At 45.9% G+C, this 16,597-nt stretch overlaps 1 protein-coding gene across 1 annotated transcript in view; it reads left to right on the top strand.

Moving 5' to 3' along the window:
* Positions 1 to 4,800: 4,800 nt before the first annotated feature.
* Positions 4,801 to 16,597, top strand: part of MINDY4 (MINDY lysine 48 deubiquitinase 4) — a 123,814-nt gene continuing 112,017 nt past the window's right edge. Inside the window, exons 1-3 of the mRNA XM_025378028.1 lie at positions 4,801 to 4,985; positions 11,880 to 11,999; positions 15,397 to 15,632. Of these exons, the coding sequence (XP_025233813.1) occupies positions 4,923 to 4,985; positions 11,880 to 11,999; positions 15,397 to 15,632 (419 nt within the window). The 5' untranslated portion in view covers positions 4,801 to 4,922. The remainder of the gene's footprint in view (positions 4,986 to 11,879; positions 12,000 to 15,396; positions 15,633 to 16,597) is intronic.

The following is a 16,597-nucleotide window of genomic DNA, read 5'->3' as shown; positions in this document are numbered from 1 at the left end:
CTTACAAGAAATTATGACTTCTTGGTTTAAGTTGTTTTTAAGCTTATACAAAGATTTTACGCTATCCGTCATCTTTTGGGAGTTAACCTTTGCACTCATATTCCCATCGTTAAGATTCCATGTGTAGTCCATTGCATTGTTGAGAAGGTGAATGAAATGACTGCCCATCACTAATGAGGTGCATGCTTATCTTGGCTAAATCTGGCTTTAGGTCAATGGGTAACACGGAGAAATTATTACTTTCTGGATGTTTTATATAGTTCTTGCTTATTTAGCAGGCTTCGTGGGTTTATCCCTGTTTTATGAAACCTGGAAAAGCATTTTCTTTTCTTTTTTAGTGATTGTAGATATTTACAATGATTGGGTTCTTATTTTGATGGCATTGCTGTTTTTATCTCTAGCACGTTTCTTTACAAGAAGACCTCAATTACCATTCATGTTCAGGCAGGAATGCAGGCCTCCCTTAGGCTTGTGAGAATGTTCCAGCTCACAGGAACATGATGTAGAAAAATGAGGATTCCTTGCGGAGGATTGGTGGAAAATAATGGGGCACATGATGTGATCTGGTCTTTCCCAGATGTCTGGCAGTATACCCTCTGCCCTTCCACGATGACCAGATTGCCCCTTTTACTTGCCACCTTAAGGTTGTGTTAAGGTTTATTCCCAGGAGCCAGCTGTGTGCCTGGAAAAAGAATGCATTCGTGCACTTCTCTTCCCTAACCTTTCATTCCAATGTGAAAAAAGAGTTTCAGGGCCAGGAAAGTGACACACACACACACACACACACACACACACACACACACTTAACCATGTCTAGCCTAAGTTTTACCTGGACTACTGATTGGTGCAGTTGCCTCTCAGCTAGTCTCCCTGCTTCCACACAGTAAGTCCTCATTTAGCATCATCCATAGATTTTTGGAAATTGCAGCTTTCAGCAAAATGGTATATAACAAAACCAGTGTTAACATAGGCTAATTGCTATAGACAAGAGTTGAGTTCCTGGCATATTTCTGGTCCCAAAAATATCACCAAACTTCTAAATAAAGAGCAAGATGTTTCAAATATTAAACATTGAAATAAGTGTGAGCTACACACCCAATTAAGAAAAATTCACTTAAAAAAGTAAGATAATTACCCGCGTATTCCAGTGCAGGACTAAGAGTGGTCAGGGCACAAGGCCTGCCTTGGACAAGACAACATTCCATCACAGGCAGCACTCACACCCACACCCACATCCACAGTCACTTACACTGGGACCATGTAGACACACTCATTCACCCAACGTGCACAGCTTTGGGATGATGGAGGAAACCCATGCAGACACGGGGAGGATGTGCAAACTCCACACAGACAGTAGCCCCAGCTGGGAACTGATTTTTTTTTTTTTTCTTTTCAAGGTCATAATGAAACAATGTTGAAGGAAGCAACGTTTTTGGAGGATCTGTTGTACTTGCCCCAATCTACAATCTATTCTCAAAACAAAAGCCAAAGAGATCCTGTCAAAACCTAAGTCAGAGCCTGTCTCTCCCCTGCCCAAACTTCTCCAAAGGATTCCCCATTCAGAGGAAAAGTCAAGCCCTTCTGATGGCCCTATACCACCAGGCCCCTCTTTCTGTCTTCTCTCCGCTCCCTCTGGCCTCCAAATTTCACAAGCACTCGGGCTCGTCACCCTTGCAGGGCCTCTGCATTTGCTGTTTCTTCTGCTTGAGGTGCTCTCCCTCCAAGTCTCTGCATAGCTCACGTCCTCTCTTTCATGCTGAAGTTCTACCATCTCAGTGATCTTATCCAGTCAACTTTTAAAAATTATAATTTCTGCTCTCCATAAAAAGTCCTCCTATACCCCTTCCATGGTTTTTTTCTCTTTACATCTATGATTTTTGGGGGCCAGCTGCAGTGACTCGCTCCTGTAATCTCAGCACTTTGGGAAGCTGCATATCCTCAAGTCATCCTCCAGACAGGAGGACAGCTTAAGGCCAGGAGTTGAAGACCAGCCTGGGAAACATAGTGAGACCCTATCTCTATAAACAAACAAACAAACAAACCAGGTATGGTGGTGCATGCCAGTAGTCCTAGCTCCTTGGGAGGTTGAGGCGGGAGGATCATTTGAGCTCAAAAATTTGAGCTTACAGTGAGCTATGATTGTGCCACTGAACCTCGCTTAGGTGACAGAATGAGATGCTGCCTCTAAAATAAATAAATAAATAAATACATACATAAAATCTATGATACCCTTTAAACCATCTGTGGTGCTCTGTATGTGCTTTCTATGCATTTACAATTTTTTTTTCTGTCCCTCTCCCCATTTCCATCTTTCCCCATTCTCTCTCTAAGAAGGCATATATTTTACAGTGTTAAATCTGCAGCACCTATACACCTGGCACGTGGTAAGGACTCAACAAATATTTTTAAAGGAGTAAATGAATGAAGGAATGAATGATTTTTTCTCTTTTCGTCCTCATCTGCCTCCACAGGGGGAAATCTCTCTTTCTTCTGACCTACTATGTAACACCTACTATCTGTGATACACAACTGTGGTCCTCAACATTTTTGGCACCAGGGACCAGTTTCGTGGAAGACAGTTTTTCCATGGGAAGTGGGGGATGGTTTTGGGATGAAACTGTTCCACCTCAGATCATCAGGCATTAGATTCTTATAAGGAGTGTGCAACCTAGGTCCCTTGTATGTGCAGTTCACAATAGGGTTCGTGATTCTATGAGAAGCTAATGCTGTGGCTGATTGGACAGGAGGTGGAGCTCAGGTGGTAATGCTCCTTTGCGGCTACTCACCTCCTGCTGTGTGACCTGGTTCCTAACAGGCCACAGACCCATACTGGTCCACAGCTCAGGGGATTGGGGACCCCTAATACACAATCTCTTATGGAGCATAAATCTGTCTCATGTTATTCTTTTATTGTTACACATCATCCATCAGTGTGTCTTCACACCTGGAACATGAGGGCCCCTGGACCAAGCATCACACTGTCTCCTGCAACTCCACCCTTCTCTCTCTCATGTAAGAGCATATGGCTCTTTCTCACATAGCACATCGTGTTCAAAAGAGGCATCTCAAAGAACCATCGCAGGTTGAGAGGGGAAAGTGTCTGGAGATTATGGTGCAAGCTACCACATTAAAGCCACGTCCTATGGAGACTGTATAGGGTCAGACAGTTGCTTCCCAAGTGTAGTACATGTACCAGTAGTGGTCGTAAGGTGATTTAGGTGAATGCATACCTTTCTGGTTTTGTGTTTGTTTTAATGTGTATTAGAGATTTAATAAGCATATAAAACCCAAGATCTTGTGGCTATTACTGCTTGGGAACACTTTCCTTTTAAAATAAATTATAAAACATCTATGTGGATTTAAAGAAAATAATACATAAGTAACAGTATAGGGGTTAAGGGCTGAATTGTGTCCTTCAAAATTCCTGTGTTGGGCCGGGCGCAGTAGTTCACGCCTGTAATCTCAGCAGTTTGGGAGGCTGAGGCGGGCAGATTGCCTGAGGTCAGGAATTCAAGACCAGCCTGGCCAACATGATGAAACCCCATCTCTACTAAAAATACAAAAATTAGCAGGGCACAGTGGCAGGCGCCTGTAACTCCAGCTACTCGGGAGGCTGAGGGAAGAGAATGGCTTGAACTGGAGAGGTGGTGGTTCACTTGGCAGTGAGCTGAGATTGCACCACTGTATTTCAGCCTGGGCGCCTAAGTGGGACTCTGTCTCAAAAAAAAAAAAAAAAAAAAAATTCCTGTGTCGAAGTCCTAAATCCTGGTACCCCAGAATGTGACTGTGTTGGATAGGGTCTTTAAAGAGGTAATGAAGTGGAAACGTGGTCATTAGGGTGGGCCCTATTCCAATACAATTGATGTCCTTATAAGAAGAGATTAGCACACAGGCACACACAGATGGCTAGCCACGTGAAGACACTGAGAGAAGGTGGCCATCTATAACAGAAGCCAGGGAGAGAGGCCTCAGAAGAAACCATCCAGCTGACACCTTGATCTCGGTCTGTAGCCTTCAGAACTGGGAGACAATAAATGTGTTGTTTAAGCCGCCTGGTCTGTGGTAGTTTGTATGGCAGCCCGAGCGAAGGAATACAATAGGTAACATGCAGAAGTGGCAAAGATTGTGAAGGTGGAACCCAGGTGACTAAGTCTGGGGAAAATGTACTGGGCTTGGTTAGAAACCCAACTTTCCCAGTACCCAGCCGTGTGGGCCTCAGCAAAATCTCAGCCTTTCTGAATCTCGTGTCTCGTTTTAAAGAATGGGGTCAACAGTAACCACCTAGCCAGGAAGTTGTAAGGATTAAAAGTGCAATCGCGAGTTAAGAGCTTGGTGATCAATAAATGGCAGTCTCATTACGGCGGGCACCAAGGGGGCGAGGAACATGTCCTTTAATTTCGGTCCCCAAGAAGCAGAATCCTGGGCTTTCTTGCCCCCATGGTCCAGGCCCGCCAGGTCAGTAGCGTTGGTGGCCCCAGAGGGGGCGGTGGTGCTGAAGGTGGACCTGAGGGGGTCACTTTCCTGTGAGTTTAGTCCTCCAGAAACAAGGAGGCAGGCATTCTTCCCATTTTACGTCTAGGAAAACGGAACCTCGGAGCGGAGCGGTAATTCGTCCTAGGTCTCTCGGACGACCAGGGCCAGGGTCAGAGTGAGGCCCCGAGCCCGGAGCCCGTGGGCGGTGCCCTGGGCGACACCGGCGCGTCCTGGCTGCGGCCTCCCACTCTGAGACACGAGTTTGCAGGACGCTCCACCCCTTCCCTCCAGCCCCAGCCAGCAGTCCCCAGGGAAGGGGAGGAGTTCTCGCAGCGCCGACGCCGCCGTCGCCACGGCAACGCGGCCATACTGCGCCCTACCGACCCAGCTGCCGGGTGCTGCGGCCCGGCGTGGGCCTAGTGGGCAGAGCCACAGCCAGAGCCAGTGCCATGGACACCCTCTTCGTGGAGGAGGTGGCCGCCTCCTTGGTCAGAGAGTTTCTCAGCAGAAAGGTAACGGCTCGCCCCCTCCAAAACCCGGGAAGTGGCTCTAATTTGGGGGGATCATCGGGGTCTCCCCTGAAGGCTTTGCACCTTCTGGGAGGGCGCCCGTTCCCTGCCTTCTGTCTGCTCCAAAGATGCCCCAGAAGAGCGCCGCTTTCCCGGGACAGGGGAAACTACATTTCCCACAAGGCGTTTCTGCCGTCGTCAGCGGGCGCTTCCGCAAGGCAGGGTTTGAGCCGGTCCGCTGCCCTCCGGGGGAATCCGCGCTCCGGGGAGGCGGCAGCTGGGAAGGGGGATCGGGAACCGCGCCAAGCAATCCTAGCGCGGGCTCACAGCGGGCGGGCCTGCGCCCCAGCCTGGCTGCCGGCCTCCGTGCGCGACCCACGCAAGTCAGGGTCCCCACTCGGAAAGAACTTCTCCTCAGAGGGAACCCCAAAGGCCCAGAAAATTTCTTCACGGTCAAGCCCTTAGTCATTTTAGTCAACAGTGGGAATTCCAGTGGTTGCTTTAATTTTTGTAAGTTTTCCTATTGTCTTGTCCCAGGAGAGTTTCTGCAGCGCTCACAAGCTTGGAAGGTCCTTAGCTGTCATCCGGCCTCAGGGTGGAGATGGGGACCTCCGTGGGGAAGGAGCTTGCCGGGGGGTCTTAGGCGTGGTAGTGGAGGGGGACATACATCAGTTCTTTCAATACATGGTGACTGAGGGCTGCAGTCTGTGTGTTTTGTCTACCCTTGCAATGTCATACTGGGCTGGGGCGATGGACACTTGTCTGGTATGAAAACTCATACAGGTAATTTTTTGAATGGAGGAAAGGGGAAGGACTTTGAAGTCAGATGGAGAGGGTTCAAATATTTGCTACTAGTTTGCAGTGTGAACCTGAGTACTTTACTCAAGGCCTCACTTTCGTTATCTGTAAAACACGAAAATAAGACCTACCTTTTGCAGATTTAGAATGAAGATTAATAATAACATATGGGCAGCTCCCAAGCATTGGATCTGACATATAGATGCCATGTGCACGTAGGTGTTCAACTTCCTCCCACCCTCACTGCCTCTGACACCAAACAGGTGTCTCTGAACTGCACCTGTTTGGAAAGTGTCTTTGTGTGTTTTTTATGATTTATTTTTATTTGAAAAAATTTTAAATGCATTTGGCTTTGTCGCATCTGCCCTGTTTTTATGGCTAATTGACCCGCCATCACCAAGTCCTGGCTGCATGCTGGATATCAATTGACACACCCTGGGAAGCTGACTGTTACCATCATTTCTTCTAAGTCTAGTTCACTGAACAAAACTCTTAAGAGAGGGCTTCCTCATGTTCTTTCTTGAGTACAAATGAAGTCCAGTGTCCTCACTGACATCCAAGCCTGCCCTATAGCTTGACCCCAGCTTACCATCTCAATCTCATTTCCAGCCTCTCCCGCATCCCTCCCTCCAACCCCCCACTTGACATGGCCAAGTTCCCCTCGTCACCTCTCCCTCCCGTGTTTTATCTGGGCACACTAAGATCCTAAGAGTAGAGAGGAGTTGCCCACAGTTACTCAGAAGGTCATGGTGAGCTGGGGCTGCAGCCCAGGTATACTGCTTTCTCATCGCCTTCTGCTCCAGGGCAGAGACAGCGTGTTCCCCACAGGGTTTTGTGCAGGCAGTCATTGCACCCAGCAGTCGTAAGCAAGAGAGCTGCCACCTTGATGCCCGGTACCGGGAAGGTGATGGTTTGTTGTCTCAGATTCTCATAATAGTCCTGAAAGATAGGTATAAGGATTCCCTTTCACATAAAATTATCGTGAGACCAGGAGGCCAAGAAACTTGCCCAGGGTGAGCAGGTCAGACCATGTAATTCCCCTGCTCAAACCCCTTTACTGGCTTCCCATCATAATTAGACTTCAAGTCTCTCCATGACTTGACTCTGGCTACACTCAGACCTCATCTTCCATGACTGCTTGCTCCGCCCTCTACCCTCCAGCCACTTTGGCCTACTTGAAGTCACCAAGTGTGGTCTGCCCTCAGGGAGAGTCATGATAGTTTCCTAGAGATGGCAGAGTCCACTGAGGTGACTCTTCTGCTGCCCCAGCCTCTTGGGTCTGTGGCTCCACTCCTGCAGTGACTGTGCCATCCTCCCTCTGCCACCCTGCCCCATGGTTATGAGCTGGGCTTGTCGTTACCAGTACTGCGCCCTTTCTGTAATCTCAATTCCAAGCTTCCCACCTGTCAAAATTTCCAGCTTGTCCCCCTTCGTAGCCCCACATAAACTCTTCTCCAGCCTCACCACGTCTATATTGCATTGTTCCTGCCAACTGTTCACAGTCCCTCGGGCCTACCGTTACCCGCCTACTTCTCACCCACCCATCGTTATAATTGCACCCTCCATAACAGGCGCAGCTCTTTTGCCCTTCTCTCCCTTCATCATTCTCTTCTGGCAGTAAAATTCCACTCGCCCTGCTCCACACTTAGAGCTGAATGGGATTGGAGAGAAACACACCACCATGTTGATGGTGTCACTCTAAATCCATGACCGCTCACCCTTGTGGTACCTTATGGGTGTCTGCCCACCTGGTCGCAACTCTCCAGCCTGTTTACTCTCTCAAATCCTGGATGACCATTTCATACCTTCTTTCTCCTCAAACCCCAAAGCTCCTTCCCCATCTAATTTCGCTGAGAAAACAGAAGTCATGAGAGAAGTCCAACAGGCTCCCACTACCACACTTGCTCACCTTCCTGGGTCTGCAGCATTCACTCTGCTCTCTCTGGTGTTCCTGTGGATGACTTCTCCACACCCCTGGTTAGGCCCGCCTCTCCACGTGTGCATGCCCCCTCTTGTGTGCTCAGGGATGTCGCTGTCTCCTGCACCATGCATTTCCCTCCTCTACTAGGTTACTCCTATCAGCACATATACATTGTGCTCCTGCAGAATCCCATCTTGACCCCCAAACCCCAGCTACTGGTTTATTATTTCTTCCCCTTTATATAGAAACCCCATAAAGGAGCTGTGTCTACTCATTTTAATTCTTTTCTCTGCTTTCTCAAACAAACCCATTCTAATCAGACATTTGTCCCCACCATTCCATGGAAATAGCTCTTGTTAGGGCCATTATTAACCTGGGAATTTTAGTCCTTGCCCTTCCTGATCTAATGATTATGTTTGTCACAGTTGATTGTGTCCTTCTGCTTGTCTTCTAGGAGACTGTCCCTCTTAGCTTTCCTCCTACTCCTCTGGGTGCTCCCTTCAACGTGTTTGCTGGTGCCCCTCGTTTCCCCGTCCTGTGCACTCTGGTGGGCTCAAGGACTCAGTTTATGGCTCTCTTCTCTTCTCCTGTCTATTCACTGTCAAGACATCTCAGCCAGTCTTGTAGATTCCCATACCATCTATATGCTGACAATTCCCAAGTCTATCTCTAGCTGAGACCTCTCCCTGAACTCTTTGATTCTTCCAACTGCCTATTCTACGTATCTGCTGGGATGGCTAACAAGCATCTCAACATGTCTCTGATAGTGTTTCTACTTACACTTCAGACATCAAACATGTGGGGGATTTTTCCTCCATACAAACTAAGTCTCCAACTCTTCAGACACCAACTGGGTGTTGTACAATTCAATTCAGTCCTGACACTACCTATAGTTAGTGCAGACCCTGCAGGTTAAGGTCTCAGGCTCATAACTGCCCTCACTTCAGATGACAGTCAGAAGTCCCAAGTTGCCACCTGAACTTCTGACCAACCAGCTATAAATTGAGGGTTCCCACAACCCCCCCCACAGTTTTAATAATGTGGTAGAATGGCTCACAGAACTCGGAGAAACACTTTACTTGCATTTACCAGTTTACTATAAAGGACACAATTCAGGAACAGCCAGATGGAAGAGATGCATAGGGCAAGGTATGGGTGGAGGGTCATGGAACTTCCATGCACTCTTCAGCACGCTGTCCTCCCAGCACTAACCTGGGAACTCCCTGAACCGCATCGTTCAGGAGATTTTATGTTGATTCTGTTATATAGGAATGTTCGATTAAATCATTGACCATTGGTGGTTAGCTCAATCTATAGCTCCTCTTCCCTCTCTGGGAGGTTGGGAAGTAGGGCTGAAAGTTCCAGACCTCTAATCAAGGTTTGCTCTTTCTGGTGACCAGCCCCTATCCTGAAGCCATCTAGGGGTCCCCAGCCACTAGTCATCACATTAGCATACAGAGGACATTCTTATCACCCTGGAGATTCCAAGGGTTTTAGAATTTATGTGCCGGGAACCTGGGACAAAGAAAAAATATATATTTATCATAATGTCCAAAACTAAATTTCTGATTTCCTGTTCTTCCTACAACTGTGCCCATTGAAATAAATGGCATCTCTGTCCTTCTAATTGCCTAGGCCAGAAACTTTGGAATTATTCTTGGGTTTTTCCTTTCTTGTGCACCTCATATCCAGTCCTTCAGCAAATCTGTTAGCTTTGTCATCAGAGCACATACAGAATGTAGCCACTTCTTACCACTTCTGTTGCAAACACCTTGCTCCAAGCCACCCCTGTGTTTCATGTGAGTTGTGGATTGTTCAATAGCCTCCTAAATGGTTTCTCCTTAATCTTCTGCCTCCTACAGTTTATTTTCAACCTAGCAGCCAAGTGATCTTTCAAAAATATGTCGGTTCGAAATAGTAGCCTTCCCATTTCACAAAAGCCCACAAGGCCTTTCCTTATGAGTCTCTGGGTGACTTCTGACTTCCTTACCTCCTCTCCCCTGCCATGCAGCTCTAGATGCACTGGCCTTTTGCAACTGGCTCAGGACCTTTGCACTTGCTATTCCTTGCCTGGAACACTTTTCTCCCAAGTGTCTGTGTGGCCTGCTCTTTTGATTCCTTCATCAATCAATGACGGCTTTCCTGACCACCTTTGATAAAGTAGCAGCCCATCCCCACACCCACCCTAGCTCTCTCTGTCTCCTTATACTATTTTGTATGTTTTTTCCCCATATCATACTATACTTGTTGTCTCTCCCTCTGTAGAGTGCAAGTTCCCTGAGGACTGGGACTTTCATCTGTTCACTGCTCTGCCTTTAGCAACTGGACTTACGGACTAGTGGTCTGTTCCCTTCGTTTCACAGATAGGGAACCTGGGACAGGAGTGAGCATGTGGATGATGCTGAACAAATAGCTGACCATCTAAAAGAGTGACTTTCGTCCTTATCTTCCCTCTCCCTGCTTTGTCTCCCTAGTAGTACATATTAGCAGCTGCCATACCATACATTTATGGTCTGCTTTCCCAACAGAACATCAGCTCCTATTCCTTCTGTCTCTCCTGCATCTAGACCAGAGCCTGGCATATAGGGGGTGCATGACAGGTGTTTGTTGGGCGAATGAAGTTTGAGTGGGCTGGATGGGACTGAGGACTGACTGACCCCCAAGGGCACCCTTGTCCTCTACCCCAATGGTATTTCTTTTCTTTTCTTTTCTCTTTTCGTTTCTTTTTTCTTTTCTTTCCTTTTCTTCCTTCTTTCTTTCTTTTTTTTTTAGAGACAGGGTCTCACTCTTTCATCCAGGATGGAGTGCAGTGGTGTAATCATAGCTCACTGTGGCCTTGAAGTCCTGAGCTCAAGGATTCCTCCTGCCTCGGCCTTTCAAAGTTCTGGAACTGCAGGTCTATGGCACCATGCCCAGGCCCCCAGTGGTTTTCAAATGCTGGTGTGCATCACACTCTAGAGCTGGGCGGGGAGGGGTGGGGTTTGTTAAATGTGCCAGGGCTTGCTGATTTGAACTGTTGACAGACATAAAGAATTATCCATCAGAGAAAGACCCTCGTTATAGCATGTTCCACATCACTTTGACTGGAGGGAAAGCCAAGGTTAAGCCCAGATGAAATGTGGGTGGTTGGTTTTGAACCCCAACTCTCCTTCAAACGGACTCTTCCTGATGCACCTAATCCACCTTTTTTCCGACGCATATATCCATTTCTTTCCATTTCCCTTCCCTACGGCCTCCTCTTTACTCTGTTTGTTTCAAGGTTGTGTTCTTACTTTTAGATTCACAAATTGACCTTCTTACCTAAATTCATGGTGGGCATGGGTTTTGTCGTGTTTCCCCAGCAGCTAAAGCCTCTGTAAAATTCTGAACACAAAGACTCTGAGAGAAGCTGAGGCCTGTGTAGCACTGGGGGTCTGGAATCCATTAAGAACAAGGAGCACCCTAACACCAGGCTGAGCTGTTGGTGAGGCATGTTCTCAGCCTCCAGCCATTTGACAATCACCATGGCCCAGTGGGGTGGACAGAAAGTTGTGGTTGTTTTTCAGATGGAGAAGCCAGGCACTTGCGAACAGGACTCTCACTTCCCCAACCCCAGATTTTCCACTGCTAGAGCATGTCTCAGCTGGGCCTTGAACCTTGGTCTTCTGGCAGTTCAGGGTGGGATGATGGAAAGTGGCTTTGCTGGTGACTTAGCAGACATTTACCAAGAGCTTCCCATGGGCCTGGGTCCCAGAGTCACGGACTCACAGACTGGGATGGTTACAACCCCCGCCTGTGATGTGATTCCATTGTGTTAGGGCAAGTCAACCCTGTCTCCTGGTTTCCCCATCTGAGAGTGAAGGGAATGAATATTAGCCTTTTGTTTATGTTTTTTCTTTCATTTGTTTTTAAAGCTTCATATACTGTGATTCCAAATCTAGGACCAAACCCAGGACTCCTGTGCGCGAGTCCTGAACTCACTCCTTATCTGTGAAATGGCCTGAAAACTTCAGCCTTCACTTAGCCCATGGGGCTGTTCTAAGAATCAGAATAATATTGATAATTGCAGAGGTGATGTCATGTGTAGAGGTTATATGAGAATTATCTTGGTGCACATCAGGAATCTTTTGCTTGTGCTTTATGAGAACAGCAGGCTTTGATTTAAGATGGTAAACAGCGATTCAGATTTCTTCCCTCAGGGCTTAAAGAAGACATGTGTGACCATGGACCAGGAACGCCCACGCTCTGACCTCAGCATAAACAACAGAAATGATCTTCGAAAGGTTTTGCATCTCGAATTTCTCTATAAGGAGAACAAGGTATGTGCTTTCTAAGGTGTGGTGTGGAGTCTTGGAACTGAGTTTGGCGCTGCCAGAGCACTCACGGGCCCTGCCAGTGACAGGAGAGGCTTGAGGCGCTCTTGGCCTGCCACACTTCTCTCTTGTAGTCAGAGAGAAACGGACCCCCCAAGTGTGGACAGACCCCCAGCAGGAGTGGGTTTTCTGCCTTGGTCAGCTGGTGCCGCCCATTGGCGTGTTGTGTGTGTGTGGGGGGTTGTCGGGCTCATTTTCAACAGAGCCTGTGGCAGTGCTCAGCCTCCCACAGTTACTCCCTGTGCTCCCGCCTCCCCACACAAGGCTATTTTTAGTAAGACTGTACTTAAGAATATCGTATCCAGTTATACTAAAATTTTCCATTCCCTGCTTGTGTAAGAGTTTCCTTCTTCAGTTCTGAGTAATACCTTAGTCTTGAGTCTCCTGTGACATATAATTTAGGTAGAGGAGGGAATTGGGTTCAGCTAACCCAGGTGCATTAGAGTTGGGAAAGCAAATGGAACCGCGTTTTCTGGGGTGAGAAGAAATCTCTGGTCCCCCATACTTGATCTCCCCAACCTGCTATTACAGGCTTTCATGGCACCCTATAGTTTTCCTGTTTTTGTGTTTATCACATTGGCAATAGAATATTTATGTGATTTTAAAATTAGTATCTGCCTCCCCCAATACCTTGGACACAGCAGAAGCCAGAAATGCAGTCTTTTTTGTTCACTATTATATCCCCATACATAAAGTGTTGTCCGATGGCATACTGAATAGTCAGTATATATTTGTGGAATAAATGAATGAATGACTATACAAATGAATGAAGCTACACTTTCTACTTAATTTTTTAAATCTGTTATGAAGACAGAAAAAGAATGGGCTGTCCAGCAAATCTTGCCTTGTGGTTGGGCATAGTGTCAGAGTCAAAAAGAAAATGATACAGTTCAGCATTTATCACAATTTTTTAAAAAGCAATAAAATGATATCTCATGTGGAAGTCCAATATGCAAAGCCAAGAAGGGAAAATGCTCTATTTGAAGTTGAGAAAAGGAGGTCTTGCTTTCTCGGCTAGCCTCTCAGGGTCCAACTTTAAACCACTGATCAATTCCCTCCTCTCAGGAGGGAGCTGTGAGCCAGAGAGAGTTGGCTATCCAAGGTCTCACAGTCAGTTACCAGGTAGGGATGAGGCTAGAACCAGGTGTTTTGATTCCCCGTCCTATTGTAGGAGTGATTTTTTCAAATGGACTTTAGCAGTTTGGATTCGTATGGTGGTAGGACCAAGGCTAATTTTTGAGACACCCAGAGGATCCACTGAACCACTTGAAAACTATGCAAATATACATCCTAGGCCAGGGAGGAACCTAGGTCAGGCATCTCTCAATAAAGTGAAGGATGGAATTTCAGGCAAACATATAAACTAAAAACAACTGGCACCTACAGGAGCACTCAGGTTGCTAGAAATTGTCGTGCTCCCCTTTGAGGAGAAGTAGGCATTGGCAGCCAGGTGAAGTCTCTCAGGCTCAGTAAAGACATCATATAGAAGGCCTTTGTCCTCTGGGTCATGGGGTGACATGCAGGCACCTGTATCTCCTGTCCTGTAGCAAGTACTTTGTAAGTCCTGTGGAAAGACTGGTGACCCAGGCAGCAGATGCTCTGCAATCCTCCGTCTGCTGTATTCTAAGGCAGGAGAGTGGACTGTACACTTTAGGAGAATTTTGTACAGAGAGTGGGACAGCTACCCAGAAAATTCAGTTAACCATTCTGGTCACATTGGGCTTTTAACATAAATGTACCTTACCTAATTTCCCAAAAGTGTCTTTAACATTGAAGCTATTTTTATTCCCTCATTGTAATATAGTCTCCCTAAAGTAGTTGTTAGCTTAAGATACTTAAGATATTTTCATGAGATACTGATGATTTATACAGCAGTTATTAGCTGTTATACAATGAATTGGAGTGTATATTTTACAGGAAAATTACGCATTAGTCTATCTATTACATAATAATTTTGACATTCATTCAGCACAGAGCTAGCCTGATTCCGGAAAACCCTGCAATTTAATGTTAATATTTCCAGTAACTTGTTTTAACCTATTAGGTATAGGATAGATAAAAATGCCTATGTAAATTGAGATCTTGAAAAACAATATCTAGATTCATATAAAGGCTGTGTCTGTTGTGAGCCAAGTGATGTGAAAAATCTTAAGGGATAATCAGGCAATTCAGGGGCTTAAGTCTGTCTTATTGAGAGAAAAAGCAAGAAGCTACAATAAATATAGTATCTTTCCCCTAACTCTCTTTATTGTAAGCTTCGTTTAATCTTAGACAAAATCGTTTTTGTTTGTATCTCTTACTGAAAAAAATAGTAAAACTGTCCCAGATTTTGTCTGATGAATCTGTTGGGTTTGGTCATAGTCCATGGGCTGTGGGTCTTAGTCCCCGAGTCCTGCTGCATGGATGAGAGGACTAGGAAGGCGGAGGACTTGGCATGCCTCGAGGGCCTGCTCTGCTAGGCTCCTTGATAGGTGCCTTGCTAGTCTGCAAAATCACAGAGTGCCCCATGTCTAGCCACGGCTCGGCAGGACCTGGGTGTTACTGGGCGAGTGGCTTGGGGACTGACACATGGCTGGGTCCCTGAGGCCAGCCTGCATATTGTTGCATGAATAGCTGTGTCTATCCAAATTACTCACGGGAATTTACATCTTTGCTGTTCTGGCATAGTATCAGTAGGGTGTGAGAATCTGTATTTTTAAAAAACGTCCAAAGGGAATATTTGGTATAGGCGGGGCTGGAAAATACTGGTATCGTTTAATTCCAAAACCTACTACTGAAGACTTTCATTTGCCTTTTGTTTTTAAGGTTGGGGTGTAAAGTGTGTCGGTCCTGACTGCTTCTCTGTGCTCTTCATGTTAACCTTCTATTCAGTTGTCTCTGTCGTCGCTGGTTTCAGTGTTAGATGCAGAGCTTACAAGCTAAAAAAATATTCAGGCCTCAAATACTTACAAATCTATAGGGTTAGTGCTCCCTACAGACTCTGTTTGTTAAATGAAGGGATATATATTTTATAAAGTTATTCCTTGGAGCAAAAAACCAAGAGGAAATTTGCTTGGGCATGCCTCTATTGCTATCACATTTTATTCTAGTTGTTTATTGAATCACCTGTCTCATGCACTGGATGCTAGTTCTTTTAGGGTAGAGATTTTGTTTTTGTCTCTGTGTCCCTACCCAACATAGTAGCTGACATATATAATATGTGGCCAGTAAATGTTGGCTGAAAGCTTGTATGAATGAGTGAGAAGTTGATAAACTTACTCAAGGAAATGGAATAGTTGTTTTTTCCACTCTTCCGTGAAGCTGTATATAAATTAATGATTTTTTTTTTCTCTCCCAATGATAGGCAAAGGAAAATCCTCTAAAAACAAGTCTTGAACTCATCACCAGATACTTTCTGGATCACTTTGGAAATACAGCTAACAATTTCACTCAAGATACTCCAATCCCTGCACTCTCGGTTCCAAAGAAAAATAACAAAGTGCCATTGAGATGCTCAGAGACTACACTGGTAAATATATATGACCTTTCAGATGAAGATGCAGGATGGAGAACATCATTATCAGAAACAAGCAAAGCCAGGTATCTTTTCCCATTATTCTGTTTATTAGTTTCCTATTGCTGCTATAACAAATTACTATGTATTTCATGGCTGTTTCAGTCAGTATTCTCCAGAGGAACAGAATCAATATGGTCTCCCTGTGTGTGTGTGTGTGTGTGTATGTGTGTGCGTGCGTGTATCTATATGCATATGTACCTGTATGTATATATATAAAGAAGTTTGGCCAGGTGCAGTGGCTCATGCCTGTAATCCCAGCACTTTGGGAGGCCAAGGCAGGAGGATCATTTGAGGCTGGGAGTTCAAGTTCAGCCTGGATAACATAGAGAGACCCTGTCTCTACAAAAACTTTAAAAAAAATTAGCTAGGGGTGGCAGTGTGCACATACAGTCCCAGCTACTCAGGAGGCTGAGGCGGGAAGATCATCTGAGCCCCGGAGTTCAAGGCTGCCGTGAGTTATGTTCACACCACTGCACACTAGCTTGGGAGATGGAGTGAGACACTGTCTGTTAAAAAAGAAAAAAAAAAAGGTTTATTTTAAGGAGGTGACTGATGGGACTGTAAGGGCTGGTAAGTCTGAAATCTGTAGGGCAGGCTGGAAATCTGGAAACTCAGACAGGATTTTCATGTTACAATCTTGAGAAAGAATTTCTTCTTTGAGAAACATCAGATTTTGCTTTTAAGGCCTTCACCTGATGGGGTGTGGCCCACCCACATCACTGAGGATAATCTGCCTTACTTAAAGTCAGCTGATTGTAAATGTTAATCACATTTACAAAATGCCTTCACAGCAACAGCTAGATTGATACTTGACTAAACAACTGGGTACCACAGCCTAGCCACATTGGCATATAAAATTTAATCCTCACAGTAGTTAAAGCAATGCCAATTTATTCTCTTACAGTTCTGCAGGTCAGAAGTGTAAAATCAGTCTCACTAGACTAAAGGCAAAGTGTTAGCAGGCCTGGTTCTGTCTGGAGGTTCTGAG

This window comes from Theropithecus gelada, chromosome 3 (genome assembly GCF_003255815.1).
Source record: "Theropithecus gelada isolate Dixy chromosome 3, Tgel_1.0, whole genome shotgun sequence".
Lineage (NCBI taxonomy): Eukaryota > Metazoa > Chordata > Mammalia > Primates > Cercopithecidae > Theropithecus > Theropithecus gelada.
Note: the sequence above shows the minus strand (reverse complement) of the source record. Positions and strands in the feature narration are given on the sequence as shown.